We start from the raw sequence: 18,206 nt of genomic DNA, 5'->3' as shown, positions 1-18,206 counted from the left end.
GGGTTTGATTCTGTTTCACATCTTCACTGATGATCTGGATGATGGGGTAGATTGTACCTTCAGCAAGTTTGCTGATGATACAAAACTGGGAAGAATGGCTGATAAACCTGAGAGTTGTGCTGCCATCCAGAGGGACCTCAACAGACTGCAGAAATGGGCTGTCAGAAACCTCATGAAATTCAGCAAGAACAGCCCCCAAGCTGTCAACCAAGTGCCTCGAAAGCAGCTTTGTGGAAGATGGCCTGGGGTCCTGGTGGATAACAGAGTGCACACAAGCCAACAATGTCCTCTTGCTGCAAAAGGAGCAATAACCTTCTTGGGCTGTGTTAGAAGTGTTGCCAGCAGGTGGAGGGAGGTGATCCTTCCTCTCTACTCAGCATATGTGAGGCAACACCTGGAGTACTGCTTCCAGTTCTGGGCATATTACCTTACAACACAGAAGCATGGACATACTGGAGAGAGTCCAGCAAAAGGCCATGAAGATGATGAAGGGACTGGAGGGTGGTGATGTACTGGAATAATTTTCCCAGAAAAGCTGTTGTTGCCCCATTCCAGGAAGTGTTCTTGGCCAGGTAGGATGGGGCTTTGAGCAACCTGGTCTAGTGGAAGGTGTCCCTGCCCATGGCAGGAGGGTTAGAACTAGATGATCTTTAGGGTCCCTTCCAACACAAACCATTCTGTGATTCTGTGATCTCTCATATGAAGAAAGGCTGGGAGAGCTGGGGCTGCTCTGCCTGGAGAAGAGAAGATTCATGGGGATCTTATCAATGTCTGTAAATAACTGAAGGGAGAGTGTAAAGAAAGTGGAGGCAGACTCTTTCCCATGACAGAGGACAAGAGGCAATGGGCACACACTAAAACACAGGAGGTTGTCCTGTATGTGCTGTGTGATGGAACTCAGGATGATCTGCTCCATGACAACTGCTGGCATTGAGGTCATGCTGATGGGCCTGTAGTTCCCTGGATCCTCCTTCCAGCCCTTCTTGCAGATGGGCATCACATTTGTTCACCTCCAGACAACTGGGACCACCCTGGTCAGCCAGGACTGCTGGCAAATGATGGAAAGGGCTCAGTGAGCACTTCCACCAGCTCCCTCAGTACCTTTGGAAGGACCCCATCTGGCCCTATAGACTTGTGTGTTTCTAATGGTATTGCTGACCATTTGCCCCCTTGGATTATTCATTCTGCTCCTTGTCCCTGTCTTCCAGCTCAGGGGGATGGGTACTTGGAGAACAATTGGTCTTATTATTAAAGACTGAGGCAAAGAAAGCATTAAGAACCTTATCCTTTTCCACTCTGCTTCCCTTCCACATCCATAAAGATGGAGATTCTCCTTAGCCCTCATTAGCTTTCCTAATGTATTTATAGAACACTTTTTGTTGTCTTTTACAACAGTAGCCAGATTAAGCTCTAATTGGGCTTTGGTTTTACTAATTTTCTCCCTGCATAACCTCATGACATCCTTGTAGTCCTCCTGAGTTGCCTGTCCCCTCTTCCAAAGGCCATAAACTCTCTTTTTTTTTCACCTGAGTTCCAGCCAATGCTCTCTGTTCAGCCAGGTTGGTCTTCCCTGCCAGTTTGTCTTTCAGCACACGGGGACAGCCTGCTCCTCTGGCTTTAAGATTTCCTTCTGGAAGAATGTCCAGCCTTCATGGACTCCTTTGCCCTTCAGGACTGCCTCCCAAGGGATTCTGTCAACCAGTCTCCTAAACAGGTCAAAGTCTGCCCTCTGGAAATCCAACGTGGCAGTTCTGTTAACCATCCTCCTTACTTCTTCAAGAATAGAAAACTATAATTTTGTATACATTTGATCAATGTGCCCAAGACCAAGCCAGCTTCTGACCATCACGTAACCCACCAGTCCTTTTCTGTTCACAAACAGTAAGTCCAGTGGGGTGCCCTCCCTGGTTGGCTCCCTCACCAGCTGTGTCAGTAAGTTATGTTCCACACAGTTATGTTCCACACACTCCAGGAATCTTTTAGAGTGTTTCCTCTCTGCTGTATTTCCTGCAGATATCTGCTTAGCTGAAGCCACCCAGGAGAACAAGGGCTAGTGACTGTTATACTTCTCCCAGCTGCTTATATATTTCACCACCTGTTCATCCTGGTTAAGTGGTCTTTAACACAGACTCCCACTACAACATCTGCCTTGTTGGCCTTCCCCCCACTTCTTACACAAACACTCAACCCTACTGTCACCATCATCAAGCTCTAGAAAGTCAAAACATTCCCAGGCTACCCCACCACTTCTTCTTTGCCTATCCTTTCTGAAGGGGAACATAAATATAAATAGCCATGGAGGAAAGGCTTATAAACAGAAAGTAACCAACTACTAACAGATAAACGCAGACAAATAAATCAGGAAATGAAATCATCTTAGAGGGTAAGAGATACAGGACTAGTAAAACCATACCAAAACCACGCTGTAACTGTACATTGTGTGTCTTACAGTCTTCAACAGTGTCATTAAAAATGAAATTTATGAATTTTTGGGGGAAGATAAGATCTATACAGACTACTGTAGGCCACATACATATACACATACCAGAGTGTAAGGCAAGATAGATTAACATTAAACATATTTAACAGTATTATTTTTATTCTGGTATTCTAGTTAAGTATTTCACGACGGCTAACCCAAAGAGACAGACTCAATACAATCAAATGAGAATTTAGTTTTGCACAGGATTCTTCCCTCAATTAAAAAAACCAAGAAGACTTCAATCTCAACATGCATATTTCAAATGTATAACCTGTTTCTTTAATGAGTTTCTGTGGTTTATGCATGAAAGTTGGCATAATAAATACTAGTTTTATGAAAGAATATTTATGTCCATGGCATGAGGAAAAAGAGTGATTCTAATTAAGTAGAAGTTTCTTTTTCTAAGTACGTTTGGGAAAGTTCACATTAGGGAGCTTTAGATTGCATCAAAACTTTTTTTTTTTGTAAAATTGACTGTACAGCAGAGCCAACACACTACAGGTCAGATCAAAACCTATTAGGAAAAACTTTTTTTCCCTGGAAATGCTTCATATTTGACATGCACATGCTACTTTTCAGTGCTGAAAATTACCTCTCAACTAAAACATGAATAATTTTGATATACAATGAATCAAGTAGAAACAGCAACAGTAGAAGAAAATAAGATTGGAATTCTTACCTATAATAGTAAATTTAAATACTTTAGATGGTAGAGGCCTCCCTGCATAAGTGTCTGCATTACTTTCATTCAATACTACTTGCAGTTTCAAGGAGTAGTTCCCAAGTTTCTGAAGATTTTCTAAACAAAGATAAAAATACACTTAGAAAGAAAATATCCCCTCTCCAACCAAAAAACAAAACCAAGCAACCAAACAAAAACCAAACCTCAAGATACTGAATATGCAAACTTACCCATTTTCTTAAACCAGTATGGCCATTTGCCTCCATGCTGACTGATATGGGAAATTATTTCTTTATTCTCAGTAGGTGCTGCAAAACAAACACTTAGCTACCAGTATTTAAATTTTACACCATAAGTTTGCATTTTTTTTAAGCATTACTATCACTTGTTATTACTATCACTTCTAGATCTACTAAATATCAATTCAGCTCCCCAATTAAACACATTGATCACAGCTAATCCTATTTTAATTAAAAATTGCTAGCCTCAGACAGATGACATAAAGTAGCAGCCTTTCATTTGGTAACCCTTCATGTTCCTGCTTCACCTAGTCACTCCAGCTTTCTCTTTCCCTCAACTCAAACCCACTTTAATTTTTGATATACAATGAATCAAACAGAAACATTAACAGTAGAAGAAAATAGGATTGAAATTCTTATCTATAATAGTAAATTTAAACACTTTAGATGGTAGAGGTCTTCCTGCGTAAGTGTCTGCATTACTTTCATTACCATAAAGTCATAATTAAAGGTCAACCTAACCTTATTTTATGGCCAAAACTTTCAAGTCCCACTTCATCATAGCCCAGATAAAAACATTCCTCATATCCCAGATGTCTTTCCAGCCCTTTCTTCCCCGCACAAAGTGTTCCTAACTCAGCTCAGACAAGTAGTTTCTCATAGTCTAGTCCTCCTACTATCCCACCCTTTCCTTTGGCAGCTGTTTCAACGCCCATCAGACCCCTCTACTTTATCATTCTCTCAACCCTAATTCAAACTCCAATTTTGAACTAAATCTTGTATAATAAGACTCTACTAACAGATGAGGTATGAAGTTTCTTGTAACTCATCTCTGTGTGTGTACTCAGTCCACAGTACATTCTGCCAAGTATTCCATTCATTGAAAGAGAAACATTTTGTACACTGTGTTTGCTGTTGGCCTTCATACGGTTGTAACCATGTTACTCTTATTTGTACAATTAGGGGTTTGAGTTTGACAGGTATGCCATGCCCAAATCCGCACTTAGAGGATTTACTCATTGTTCTGGTGAAGAACAGGGGAACTACCCTAGTGATACCTCAACTGACTAGAGAAAAAAGACAGGAAGCAGTAGAAACAGTTTTAAGCACAAATTTTCATCAATGAATCAAGTGGTCAGGAGACACAATAGGTCTGAAGGCAGACTTTTCAGTGATCAGAAGCAAAGGGGTTTATTTCTCCTAGGAACAGCACTGACAAAATAGGATAATAGAAACACCATGTCTCTCTCAAGTCCATACGTCCTGAACTCAGGATGGTGTATCTCAGTTAAGGTGGCATAACACTGATTTGTCATGCCGATAATCTGTAATACATGAACACCTTTTTTTTAATTCCAATCTCTTTATCCCCCAGCACACTACACTGGACAGTGGTCATGCACAGCAGACAGCTCCCAAATAATGAGTGCCATTAAAATATGATGTGTATTCTTATGACATGTATACTGAACTGAAGCTAAGATACTTCTATTTGGTTTTCTTTCACATGTATCACAATAATAATCTCAGTGCTTCAGAAAGGTATTTTTTACAACTCTAAAATGATAAAGGAATTGGATCTTCCTATCATATATGGAAATAAACAAGGTAAAAAAGATTTTAACTTTCTATAAATTTCAAATACATTTGACATGGTAGAATTGGAGTTTTCAGAGAATTTAGTGTTCTAATATGTGTTCAACACAAAACTGAGTAATTTCAGCTGCCTTGAACAGAATGCAATTCTTCAGCAATGCAATGTCAGAATATCAAGTGAAGCACCCACAAATGGAAACCACAAAACAGTAAATCACTAGATTTATACTTATTATATGTATATACACAAAGAAACACATTATCCATTATGCATTTATAAAATAATAAAGACAATTAAATATACTGAAATACTTACAATGTAAAATAACCTTGAGTTCAACGAGAAGTTTCTTTGAACCTCCATGGCTTGTACCTGGAAGTTTTTGCATTGGTTCTCCTTTTTTATTCAAAATTTCTATTCTTAACGCTCCTATATTTAAAAGGAAAAATAATGGACTTTTAAAATATACTGTGGATTATAAGTGATAAGAGATTGCTGTATGCTTCCTTTTTTAACAAGAGTGCATAATACATTTTTTAATTGGCATTTAATGTTTTGTTATTTAGAAGAAAAAAAATATACCTATTGGTGTACCAGCAAATCTTGTTTCATTTGGTAATAACTCATCTCCTTCAGGCCATGTTACCGATAATCTGTCAGGAAGTCTAATAAAAAAGAAAGGATGAACAGCTTTTCAGTGATATAACGAAAGGGTAATTTATCTTTAGTTGAATATACAGAAAGCTATTTTGGGGTAGAAAAAAAACCCCAAACCCTGAACTATTTCTTCTTGGTTTATAATTTTGTTTCTACTGAAACAGCTGACTGCTGTCCCATTTGGGAATAAAACTGAACTTCTTTTTGTTGCTGAAGAAATACTAAAAAAATGTAATTAGAAACTCCACAATTATATAATTACAACTCAGTGCTTACCTTGCCATTTCATCCTCTATGTATTTTTTAACGACTTTCTCAGACACTGTTCTGTCAAGTTTTGAGATTGGAATAATTCTCATTTCACCATATAACGCCTGTGGTTCCTGAAATAAAAATTCAGTGCAGTTATAAACGGCCAGATTACAGTATGTCAGAGAAGACCAAGGGACTAGACAAGTTGACATAGACATAATGCAACAAGCTAATAAATACTACCTGCAGACAGCACAAGACACTGTTCTAAAATTTGCTGAAATCACAACGGTTAAGAATGGTTGCAAACATACTATTGATACCAACTGTGATACTCTATTTGATATGCAAATTTAAATGAATTAGATTGTTGACACTGGATAATAATTTTAATATATTTATATTAAAACTACAGTAACTAGTTTGATTATTTCTAGATTGCTGAATCTCAAAAACCACATAATTTTCAACAGTTTAAAAGTAATTTAAATAAATCTGACACAGGATTTTGTTTAAAGATTGCATAGGTAAATTAGGTGTGTGAATCCCTTCTATATTTGTCTTACCAAAGCAATTTGAACCTCTCCTCCAGTGGCAAATATATCTCCATCATGGTCTCCATACAAAAAAAATTTCTCGATACTTCCATAGAATATTGGATGAGTCTTAATACTTTTCACCTGCAATGAGAAGACAACAATTAATGGCAATGCATTACTTCTGCATCAAATACATAGTATCTGCCTTTTAGAGGGTTCAAATCACCTATGACAAAACAAACAAAACCCCAACATCAGTGAGCAACTAACTTACCAGCTGTCCGGTTTTGTATATTTTTCCATCCCACTCTATTGCAGCATACATTGTCCAAGGGCTCTGCAATCTTTTGGATGGTATATCAGTACGTACAGTTATTCCTTTAAAAACTGTGAATTTTATCTGTTTGTCATATTTTTCATGACAGTCTTTGAGCCACAAAGCAAATTCTCTGTCAATTTTCATTCGCTGCTCCTATGAAGAGATTACAAAAGAAATACATATTAGCAATGTATTAAAAAATTTAAATCTGACCACTTCAGAAGCCGGAACAATTTTAAGAGTACAGAGATACTGTACTCAAACATAAAAAAACCCCAACAAAACCAAACCCCAAGGATTCTTCATCTTGAAAACGTGACAAAATTCTAGGAAAGTTACACTTCAAGCCAAAGAAAAGTGCTTCCCCCAGCAGCCATATTCCTCCATGAAGGTGTCTTTCTACAAAAACTGTCATATAACATCTAAACAAAGTAACTGAGAAAATAGAGGGAAAAATACTGAGTCTTGTTTTCTCAGATTTAAAAATTCAGCCTTATTACTCACTAAAACCGAGATATATCTGCTACAAAGTCCTGCAAAAATGCACAAGGTGAATGTTATTTAGAACCAGGCAATATTCAGTGATATGAGCAAATTAGCAGTGAGCAAAGGTTTCTGTATCAAGTGCATTAAACTTTATCAAGAAGAAATACTTAACATAATGCAACTATTACCTGTCCATTGAAGACTCTCGTGAACAGAGTATTTTTATCTTTTAGCTTCAGCTCCAGATCCATGAAAGTGAGTTTGTTTGTGCTGACCTGGAACTTATCATTGGTAAACAATGCACCAGAAATTCTGTAGTAGCATTCGACTGGTGCCAATCCTCTCTTCTTTGGAGGAGCACACCAGTCAAAACTGAAACAAAAGGAGAAAGACATTAAAATCCGCCTTTATAAAGAGAGGTTTACATTATGGAAACAGACTGGTTTACATTGTAGAAACAGATTACCACTTACTCTTCCACAGTTGTGTATGGTATTAATCTACCATTCCAAAAACATTCAAAAATAGGTCTTTTTCCTCTGGCACCTTTTTCTACTATAAAGCAGTCATCATCATCATCATCGTTTAATCCTTGATTTAAACAAAAAAAAAAACAAACAACACAGTCTTCTCGCATAAATTCATTAAAAAAACTAATATAAAAAACCAGTGTAGACTAAATTAAGTTGAACACAGCAGCAGTGCACGTGATATCAAGCTAGTTATATACAACATAAGGAATTTTTTTCATATTTTAAATATACCAAGCAGAAAAACTAGGCAAGCTAAGTAAAAATTTTAAATAGGAGTTAAATATTACCAAATCTACCAAATTTGAAAGTTTTGAATTTGAATAAGTATTATTTTTCCTCTTAGTTTCAACTGATGCTCTTCTAATATCATAAAATCTCTTCACAATTAAGCTCAAGATTTTGTAAAAAAAATAAATAAATATACCAACACAGTATATTTTAAACCCCTCAGCATTTGAAAACTCATCACGACTGAATAAACTAATTTTAAATTAAGGACTTCAGACTACATGTTGTCCTTTGCAGTATTCTGCTATCAGAATCTTTTGAATCTAACTGCTGGTATTTTATTAGTTTCTTGGAGCAAAGATCTAAGAGTCAGGAAGATGGAAAGTTTCAATCTGACTACAGTCCATGAGAGTTTATAGTTTGAAATCAGACAGTGTTATGCCAAAGATCAGGTTTACACAAACAAGTAACCACAACAGCCAATTTATTCACAGGATCTGTTCATCCAAAGAATGTGAACTTTTTTGTTCTGACACAACTTAAATCAGGTAATAATTTGCATTTCAATTTCAATTGTTTTAGTTTTTATTTCATTTAAACATTTAGAGTAGTGGGATTGTCTATGATAGGACTGACAAGTAGCAAAACATTTCACTCACTTGACGGATAGCATGGATCATCGGGGTATGTTTCTTTATCGTACAGGAAAGGATGATATCGGATGATTCCTTCCACTATACCTTCTTCTTCAACATGTGCCTTAAACTCAAAACTATCTGCTGCGGTATTTATGTACAATGTCTGCATGTCATCTTTGATCTCCCTCAGATTGACAATCTTTGGTACTTTTCCTTTTTCGAACATTGAAATCTGGAAGAAAACAAGTTGATTTTTCCTTAGATCAGAAGACAAAGTAATTAGCATTTTGACACTTGACTGTGAGCAAATGAATTAGTTCCTATGCTGCAACGATAAATAGTTTAGCTTTAAAAAAATTAAATTACATACACATCTTAAAATGCTGTAGTTCAAAATGCATGAATAAAGAGAAACAGGCACAATATGAAATAAACTGCCATTAAAGAAGACTTTTGACTAATATGTATAAAACCTCTTACCTGAATGTCGATGTTGTTGAAAGGGCTTATGTCTTTTGTTACAGCATTAGTTTCATTTCCTTTTGGTCCATGAATATAGTAGTGATAGATATGTCTGAAATACATTTCAAAAAAAAATATCCAAAACCAGAAAGTGAAATTAAGAAATTGCACATTATAATTTAAAAAAAAATCTATATAAGCTCATATTTCTATTAAAATATCCAATTTTTGGATAAAATAGTTGGAAACAAATTGGAAAAAGATGCATAAGTGAAAAAAACCCCTATGATTGTTACATGGCTACCAGATCTTTTACATCAAAGCACAAACTAAAAAACTACTGTAAATTGTTCTGTACTCTGGAGATGAGAAAGAACTACAGACAAAGCTTTCCCCACTTTGTTTCTGATACCAGTTTTGTATCAATCATCTAATAGCAATAGAAACATTTAACCAACAATCACTATCCTTAATTTATTTACAAATATTTGAATATAGGCAAGAGTCATGGATGTGCTCAATTCTTCTATTTCTAAACAGTATTTTCTAATGGGCATTTTTGCTCATTTAAGAAACTTCAAAAGCACGGTCAGGTAGACTAATTCATTTCATAGATACGAAGCCTGAGAAAACTGAGGAACTTAACTGCATTTACTTCAACTTCTCAGCAAGCTAGCTAGTTCTTTCAACTTCAAAGACTGAATCCTTAAACCTTAGGGTGGTGGCATGCACAAAAATGAGATTATACGAATCAATGGGACTGAATGCACCTGCAAGCGCTTTGCTTCTGACATCCACTACACTAAATGTGCCCCAAGGAGAAATCTTGCTTCCCAGCAAAAAGCTCCTCATGGCCTCATTGCTTAGGACTTTACAGTATGTCCAAATTGCTTAGCATTTTGTCTGCTTTTTCTCCAGACTTCAAAAGGTGCTCTCATGGCCTTAAGACATAGTTATTTTAGGGGTTTGTCTCCACTTCAAAGCATCCAAAACAATGAGGGCTCTGCTGTAGCCCATTAATGTAGAATGAAACATGTGGCAAAAGGCATGGCAGAAGGGTATGTGGAGGTGTTTGAGGGAAAAAAGGCCATTACAGTTGACAGTGATGCACCAGAAAGCTAAATCTGATTAGTTTTACTGTAACAGCTACAGGGCATATACTTGAATAATTGCACCGGGTCCATTTCAGATGGAGGCAGCTCTTTCATTTCAAGACATGGCTGGAAAGAACTAATGCACATAACCCACATTGGATAATTATGTATCAATTATCAAGTCACATTAAAACTGATGCTTGTAAACATCTTTGATTTAGGGGGCCACATTCAGTTGTTCTAGCTTCTGTAAAATCAGTTAAATAGGAAAACTAATTGTAGCATCAACAAAGGATGTATGAACAGCTTTAACAGGAAGAAGGCCAATGGCTGAGAACAAAAAGGAAGTAATTCATAATTAGCTGACTTTGTTAGTAGTCCACTTTTAACTAAAATCTTTCAAATCATCAACTTACGCCAGCTGCCTCGTCCAAAGGTGAAAGTAGTTTTTCAAGTACTGCATGTGATCTGGTTGTACACCTGTAATGACAACTGCTGTAAAACTCTCTTTATCCCTTTCTTCTAATATTAGATTATGAAGAAATCTTTCATCATCACTTGTGATGTGAGTAGAGTCAGATGGCTACAAAAAGAGTAAAATAATAAAAGCAGGAATGTAAACTGAATTTCTGAACTCCCATCAGCTTTGAAAGAGATTAAAAAACATAACAGGAAAGTAAAACAGAACATATGATGCTAAATATCAAAAAAGATTAAAGCTTAAAATAAAAGTTTCCAAACTAAAGTCAACAAGCTGAGAATGTGACATCCCTGATCCAGTTAATTTTCAACTCACTTACATCACAGCATTTGAAGTGTTCAGCCTAGAAATGGATTTAATCATGTTTAATGTGACACTGTGGGATATCCATGTTCTCATTCATCAAATGGGACTATTGTGTGTATAACACATGAAGTCTTTTTTAGGAAAACAAGCCAGAAAAAAATTATTTGCTTTTAAAGCAGGTTGCTTTCTATAACAAAAACTGAAGTGGAAGAAACACACTTTTGCTGTAAAAAGGAAATGGTGAATTTCCAGATGAAATATCCAGTAGTATCTCACAGAAACAGAAATTCTCAGTTATGGAAGCTACTAGTTATCTTTTCCTGGATGGATGCACTTTACTCTTAAGACAGGTTTCTAAGCTGCACAAAATCACAGTGGTTGATGTCATGCTTCATGCTGGACCAATGGATACTCCTTTACATTTGCTACATACAGAAAAGAAGCTATCTTTAAAACAAAGATTGAGATCTTTATAGTCATTGCAAACAATTGGTACAGCTGAGAAGATAAGCTGTAGCAAATACAGCTTCATGCCTCATTTTGCAGGAAAGCAGGCAAAACCCACATCACTAAGTCATGAAAGGAGACATGTCTTACCTGCCCATAGGTGGTGAAATAATTAATCAAGGGTGTTCCATTAAGACTTACTTTTCTCAGGGATTTAAAGACCTCTCCTTAACCAAGAGAATAAACTACCATGGCACTTTCTCCTACATTCTTAGCATCCATCTCAACTAGAAAAGTACTATTTACTTATTGGCAATATTAAATGGTCCAGGGAAGTGAGTGCAGTAAAGATAGGTGCCTATTATCCCTTGAGAGAAGATGATCAGCTGAGGCGCCATCAACGCCACTTCTCTTCAGTGTTCTGGCCTTGTTCTACAGTGCCTTATATTTGATATTGATTACATCTTGATTTCTTTGCAAAAGTAACTTCCTTTACCAACTCAATGCCTCAAAGACTCAATTATTCTTCTCACCCTAGTAATCCATTACAACTTCTATTTCTGCCACAGCATTCTCTTGCTCACCTGTGTGCAGCGCAGATCATTTTTCATGTCATTGAAGAGACAAATTCACACACTTTATTTCACATTGCTATAATTAACTGGCCTAGGTATTTCAATGATTGGCAAAAAAATTCCTAAACCTGAGTTATCTATCCATTACCTTCATATCTCATTTCTATTACTTGAGTTCTTCACATCATGTCTTCCCTCTTGGATAGTTACAAGTTATTTTTTTCCTCTAATAGAACTTTACTTACATTTTTTAACTGTGTCAACTTTAATTTTATATTATCACCACAACTTTTCCAACAGTTGATTGCACCACCTTCTTGTACCACTTTTAGTAGTATCTACACACCTCATTCAGCTACTTTCCTCCAACTTACACCTTTTTAATATTAAATGGGAGGGAAAGCATTTGTGTCCTCTAAAAAAAGCTGATTTTGTCTGCTTTTATTTTCAAAATAAAATAAAAGCAGACTATTTTATTTACAAAAATAGTGTCTATTTTTGTGACTCTACCTTCTCAACAATATTGTACAGAGATTAAAAACAAAACCCTGACAATTCATTTTTTGTTGCAAGTCACTGACCCAAGATTGGCACGATAAAAACCTTATTTATCTCCTGTTCCTTTCTCAACCATATAAAGGGCCAAGAACACTGATATATCCCATTTTATATGGGCTTAAGGTCTGACTACCTTGTCACACACAGCACCCACTCTGCCTCCCATCTGCACCCTTAGCTATATTCTTTGCCTTTACCACCTTGCTCAAAAATATCCGAAGAACAGTTCTTTTCAGTCTTCCTCTTTATCTTACAGTTTTTTTGCTCAAGCTTTTCCTCTTCATGAAAAGCATCAGGACAGTTCATCTTAATTTTCAGCTGAATAGTTCGCTTATTTTACAAAACAATGAATATTTGTAAAACCACTGGGTTTTGTTGATCTGGCTCGACTTCTCTCCCAGAAGAAGTTAGTTCTTCTACAAATTTCTACATATGCAATTTGTTTCCCTAATTTATTCATTGCTATTTCAAAGAACACACATTTTCTTTATGTTTCATACATAACAAAAAAATTGCTGTGCTTAGAAAAGTATTTTTAAATATATAGCATTTCTGTCCCTTAATTTTAACTGACAAGAGAAAACAGAATCACGTAGAAATAAAGCCTTATGATACAGTGTCTTCAAGTTTCCCATTACTTCATTTTACACTCCAGAGTGAAAATGATTCAATAAGATGAAGATATCCCCAGATGAGTATTACATAAATATTATACAGTTAAATCACGTTAACCTGGGAAAGGTTTTCAATTAAAAAGGAGAAAGTATTATGGCTATTTACCTTTCTGTTTCGAATGAAACCAGTATATATTGCTTCTTTGTGTTTCTCCTTCTTTTCAAAATCCTCTTTAGAAAGGACAAGTTCATGAACATCCTGAGATTCTGCAGGTTTGCTTATCATCTGATTTTATTAAAGAAACAGCATTTAAAATCAAAATTAGACTTAAAATGAACATAATAAAATAGTTTAATGCTGTGATTAAAAGCTAGGAAATAACAATCTGATTATGTAAAAATGTTTTAAAATAAAGACTGACATTTACTTACTCTGGCAGACTGTCCAACGAAGAACACTGCTTGTTTGCCTCCAACTCCAAAATAAGAGATATCACTGTTTAAACTACGAGGCACTGGCAAAGGGCGTACATATCCTGAATGATCACTGAGAAAAAAAGTGCCCTTAATAAATTTTCTCAAGACAAAAGTAATGTAAAAAAACAATGAAACTTCTGATCTTAATAGCTTATATTAAATTCTTACTGCTTTCACCTTGTTAAAAATTCCTCAAATTTAGACCTATTAAAACTGTAATATTGTACGTGCCTAAGATTCCTGATGTATTCTTTCTGAAAGAATGATGACCAAGTAAGTATTTTCCTAAGTCCTCTTATAAAACATTTCTGTCCCTTCTCACAAACCAAATCTTATTCAAATGAAAATGCTTAGAAAGAAAGCCTGACCTTTCTGACAGCATCCTTTCATAAAAATACTTTTAAGTCAAAATGGGAAATAATGCCAACCAACTATTAAATGCAGGCTTGGAAAGACAGCATATGCTATCAGTAACTAAATTCCATGTCTCTTAAGTCAGCCTGAACAGTCTTACGTAGTTTAGGACAAACATCTATTTTTAAATAATAGCAGTCCCAAATGAAAAAAAGGTGTAGAGGTTAACCTGTTATAATCTGCACATACACTCCCTTTGAACGGTAGCAACCCACAGTTTAAATCTGTAGCTTTAGAATACTGTACTTTTCCACTGTTACTGAACTCACCTGCAGTAATTTCAAAAAGCAGTGAATTTCTTTACATATGACCGAGAACCACTTTTTATGCACTTATCTCCAGATGTTCGAAAGATTTTGCTATTCTATTTGGAGATGCTTCCAATGCAAAAAACCTTCCATTAACCATATTACCACTTTCCACTGCCCCATTACTTTTTACAGTAGTTACTCATATGAAAAGACTGAGGCTGTAATTCTCACCCTCACATTTACTATTCTATCTGAATATTCACACAGTACCATAAGATCAGAAGAGCAGTTTCATATTATGAAGCTTCTCTAACTTCCTAGCTACAAAAAGTATAAATCTAATTATGTAATCATAAAATGATGGGTTTTAGCTAAGTGTTGGTACAGAGCTATGTCTTAAAAGGGTATTTTGTGAACCTTCGCAGAGTTTGTTAATGGTTGCAGAAATATTTAAAACTTTCTAACCTTTCAAAGTCACCTTGTCTTGTAAACTTTGACAATCTATATACAGCCCAGTTGTTAAGCTGTTTAGAAGTCATTCCACTTCCATTATCGATCACAGCAACAGCCGGTTTTCCTTGGGAATCATCAAATAACTGAGGGGAAAAAAACCAACACAACTCAACAAGGAGCACCAATAAAAAGGGATAATGTGAACTACACCTAAAAAAGGTAGAATATCTCCATCTTACCAATTTTATCTGTATGCTCCGAATACCGGTATTTCGGGATGTAGCTGACAGAGAATTATCAATCAACTCAGCAAGGGCAAATGCTAAAGAAATTGAAGAAACATAACCCTATTAAATAGGAGTCAGAAAACAGACACCCACTTACTTTACCTATTCACTTACCCTTAAGGAACACATTTCCATCCAGACTCTCTAAAAAGAAAGTTTTATTTCCTGTAATTTACAAGGTTCTTCAGAATGCTACGGTGCCAGGTGCAAGCTATACTGGCCATACACTTCAGACACGTAAAAGAAATCCCTTGAGTATTAGTACCATGCATCAACACTGAAGCATGTGGCATTTTCCCTCAAGTTGTTTTTGAAGTACAAAAACAGTTCTACATTTTCTTCATTGCGAACAACAGCAGTTGAGCATCAGTTATGTGATCCATACTTACTATTCCATATCAAAGAATAATGGTCCTTCAGCAACATGGGAAATTGGTTAAGCATGGCCTTAGATATGTGGCAAATATGGAGCATCAGCTGCAGTACACTTACACAAACTCAAAACTCCTATTTGCTCTAACAGTCAATTCTAGTACAAAACAAACAAAAGTAGACAGTTTAACATATCTAGCTTGCAAATTTGAATCACTGGCCTGTTGCAGAATTTCACAAAATACCTCAGTATGGTCTCCAAGAGCAAGAAATGGTATCACATCAGAAAAAATATATACCAGTAATGTCATTACAGAAGCAGATCTAAAAATTATTCTGTTTGTAGTCTTGATCATTGTAATCTCTTTATGATTGCAGAATTATGACCACAAGAAGACTTATGACCACCACAACTTTTGGACCATTTTAAAAGCTTCTGTGGTAGCAATATGAATACATTCAGTGCACTCAGAGCACAAATCCTTTTTTTCTCTGTCACCTAATTGCAGAGTACAGACAAGTTCAAGAACTGACATAAATGCATATGAAAAGTTTCTCATAAACACCTGAAGCTTGTTCACTCTTTAAGAGAGAATGATGACTTAAAACCACTGTAGCAAGCTGTTTTAGCAATAACACGACAGAGGAAAATACTGCAAAAAGTTTACCATTCCTTCAGTAGTAGAAAAGTTTGCTTTACTACTAAAAAAAAAGAAAAATCAACCCACTTCAAAAAGACAACACTGACATTCCATCTTTAGATCACTTCTCTGATTCATCAATAAGTCTGTTTCAAGCTTTGGGGTAACTGTATTCACAGAGAGAAAACAGCAAATGTATGTTGGTGATACTGTCCAACAGACCAAACATAAGTTTAAAATTATTTTAAACTACAGCAAAATGTGAAGAAATTTTCATTATCTAGACCTGCAAACACTGACAGGCAAAGCCCAGTTAAACTTCACATTGTTCTTGCTTGCCCAGTGCTTCAGCCTGTCCAGGTCTCTTTCCAAGATAGCTCTCTCCTGATCTGTCTACCTCACCATCCAGTTTAGCATCATCAGCAACACTGATAAATTCACAACAGAGAACTATCTCATTCTACTGCTTTTGCTCTTATTTTTCTTGTAGTTTCCATCATGTATGGAAAAACACAGCTTTTAACAAGTGAGTTCAGAGTCTAGGACAGAAGAGACCTTCAAAGATTAGGTTGTTCCAACTCCTCGGACACGGGTAAGGACATATTTCACTAGATCACATTGCTCAAAGCTCCATCCAACCTGGCCTTGAACATTTCCAGGGATGAGGCAGCTACAGCTTCTCTGGGCAACCTGTTTCAGTGTCTCATCACCCTCACAGTAAAGAATTTCTTCCTTATGTTCCATCTATATCTACCCTCTTTCAGTTTAAAACCATTACGCCACGTCCTGTCACTACAGACCTTGGTAAAAAGCATCTTCCCATTTTTCTTATAAGCATATTTTAAGTACTAGAAGGCTGCAATAAGGTCTCCACGAAGCCTTCTCTTCTCCAGGCTGAACAACCACAACTCTCAACATGTCTTCACAGGAGAGGTACTCCAGTTCTCTGATCATCTTTACGACCCTCCTCAGACATGCTCTATTAGGTCCATGTCTGCCTTGTGCTAGGGGCCACAGAGGTGGATGAAAGTGCTCCAGGTGGATGTTTCACAAGAGCAGAGTATAGCTGGAGGATTCATATCCCTCGACATGGTGGTCATACTACTTCTTACACAGCCCAGGATATGACTGGGTTTTTGTGTGCTGCAAGCACACATTGTTGGCTCACATCCAACTTTTTGATTGACTGGTATCTCCAAGTCCTTCTTGGCAAGGCTGTTCTCAATCCATTCAGCCCCCAGTCTGTATTGATACTGGGGATTGCTCTGACCCAAGAGCGGAACCTTGCAGTTGGCCTTATTGAAGTTCATGCTGGCCCACTTCTGAACCCTGTGAAGGTCCCTGTGGATGGCATCCATTCCCTCAAGTGTCTATCAACTGCACCACTCAGCTTGGTGTTTTCTGCAAACTTGCTGAGCTTGCACTCAATCCCACTACGTCATTAATAAAGATATTGAACGGTACCAGTACCAATACAGACCTGTGAGGCACACCATGTGTTACTGATCTCTATTTGGACATTGAGCTGTTGACTGCAAGTCTTTGAATGTGGTCATCCAGCCAACTTCTTACTCATTTAACAGTTCATCTGTCAAACCCGTATCTCTCCAATTTTGCCACAAGGATGTTGTATGGGACTATCAAAGGCCTTACAGAACTCAAGACAGACGACATCAGTTGCTCGTCCCTTATCCACCAATGATTTGCCCTTGGTGAAGCCATGTAGCCATGTTTGCTGTCTCTAATCACCTCCCTGTCAACCATATGCTTAGATATAGCTTTCAGGAGGATGTGTTGCATGACCTTACTGGGCACTGAGGTGAGGTTGAGTGGTTCATAGTTCCCACAGTACTCCTTTTTAAAAATGAGTGTGATGTTTCCCTTTTTTTTTTCCAGCTACTGGAAATTTTGCCTGACTGTCAGGTCTTTTCAAATATCACTGAGAATGGCTTGCTGACTACATCTGACAGTTCTAGACCCTGGGAAGCATCTCATGGGGTCCCATGGACTTGTACATTTAGGTTCCTCAGATGGTCTTGAACCTGATCTTCTCTGCTGATGAATGGGAATATCCTTCCCCCAGTCCCTGCCTTTAGATTCAGGGACTCAAGAATTGTGGGAG

General features: G+C 36.8%; 1 protein-coding gene across 1 annotated transcript in view; it reads right to left on the bottom strand.

The window, feature by feature from the left end:
- The window catches only part of SMCHD1 (structural maintenance of chromosomes flexible hinge domain containing 1), a 74,459-nt gene that overhangs the window by 43,313 nt on the left and 12,940 nt on the right, over window positions 1-18,206 (bottom strand). Inside the window, exons 4-19 of the mRNA XM_027711313.2 lie at window positions 15,024-15,106; window positions 14,797-14,927; window positions 13,622-13,736; window positions 13,356-13,475; window positions 10,625-10,791; window positions 9,133-9,226; window positions 8,674-8,884; window positions 7,727-7,844; window positions 7,442-7,625; window positions 6,723-6,920; window positions 6,476-6,589; window positions 5,934-6,040; window positions 5,583-5,665; window positions 5,316-5,429; window positions 3,395-3,472; window positions 3,162-3,281 (exon numbers count right to left, since the gene is read on the bottom strand). Of these exons, the coding sequence (XP_027567114.1) occupies window positions 3,162-3,281; window positions 3,395-3,472; window positions 5,316-5,429; window positions 5,583-5,665; window positions 5,934-6,040; window positions 6,476-6,589; window positions 6,723-6,920; window positions 7,442-7,625; window positions 7,727-7,844; window positions 8,674-8,884; window positions 9,133-9,226; window positions 10,625-10,791; window positions 13,356-13,475; window positions 13,622-13,736; window positions 14,797-14,927; window positions 15,024-15,106 (2,037 nt within the window). The remainder of the gene's footprint in view (window positions 1-3,161; window positions 3,282-3,394; window positions 3,473-5,315; window positions 5,430-5,582; window positions 5,666-5,933; window positions 6,041-6,475; window positions 6,590-6,722; window positions 6,921-7,441; window positions 7,626-7,726; window positions 7,845-8,673; window positions 8,885-9,132; window positions 9,227-10,624; window positions 10,792-13,355; window positions 13,476-13,621; window positions 13,737-14,796; window positions 14,928-15,023; window positions 15,107-18,206) is intronic.

The sequence above is a fragment of the Pipra filicauda genome, unplaced genomic scaffold (assembly GCF_003945595.2).
Source record: "Pipra filicauda isolate LSUMZ 115617 unplaced genomic scaffold, ASM394559v2 scaffold301_size890592_pilon, whole genome shotgun sequence".
Lineage (NCBI taxonomy): Eukaryota > Metazoa > Chordata > Aves > Passeriformes > Pipridae > Pipra > Pipra filicauda.
This window is presented reverse-complemented; position numbering and strand designations above follow the sequence as displayed.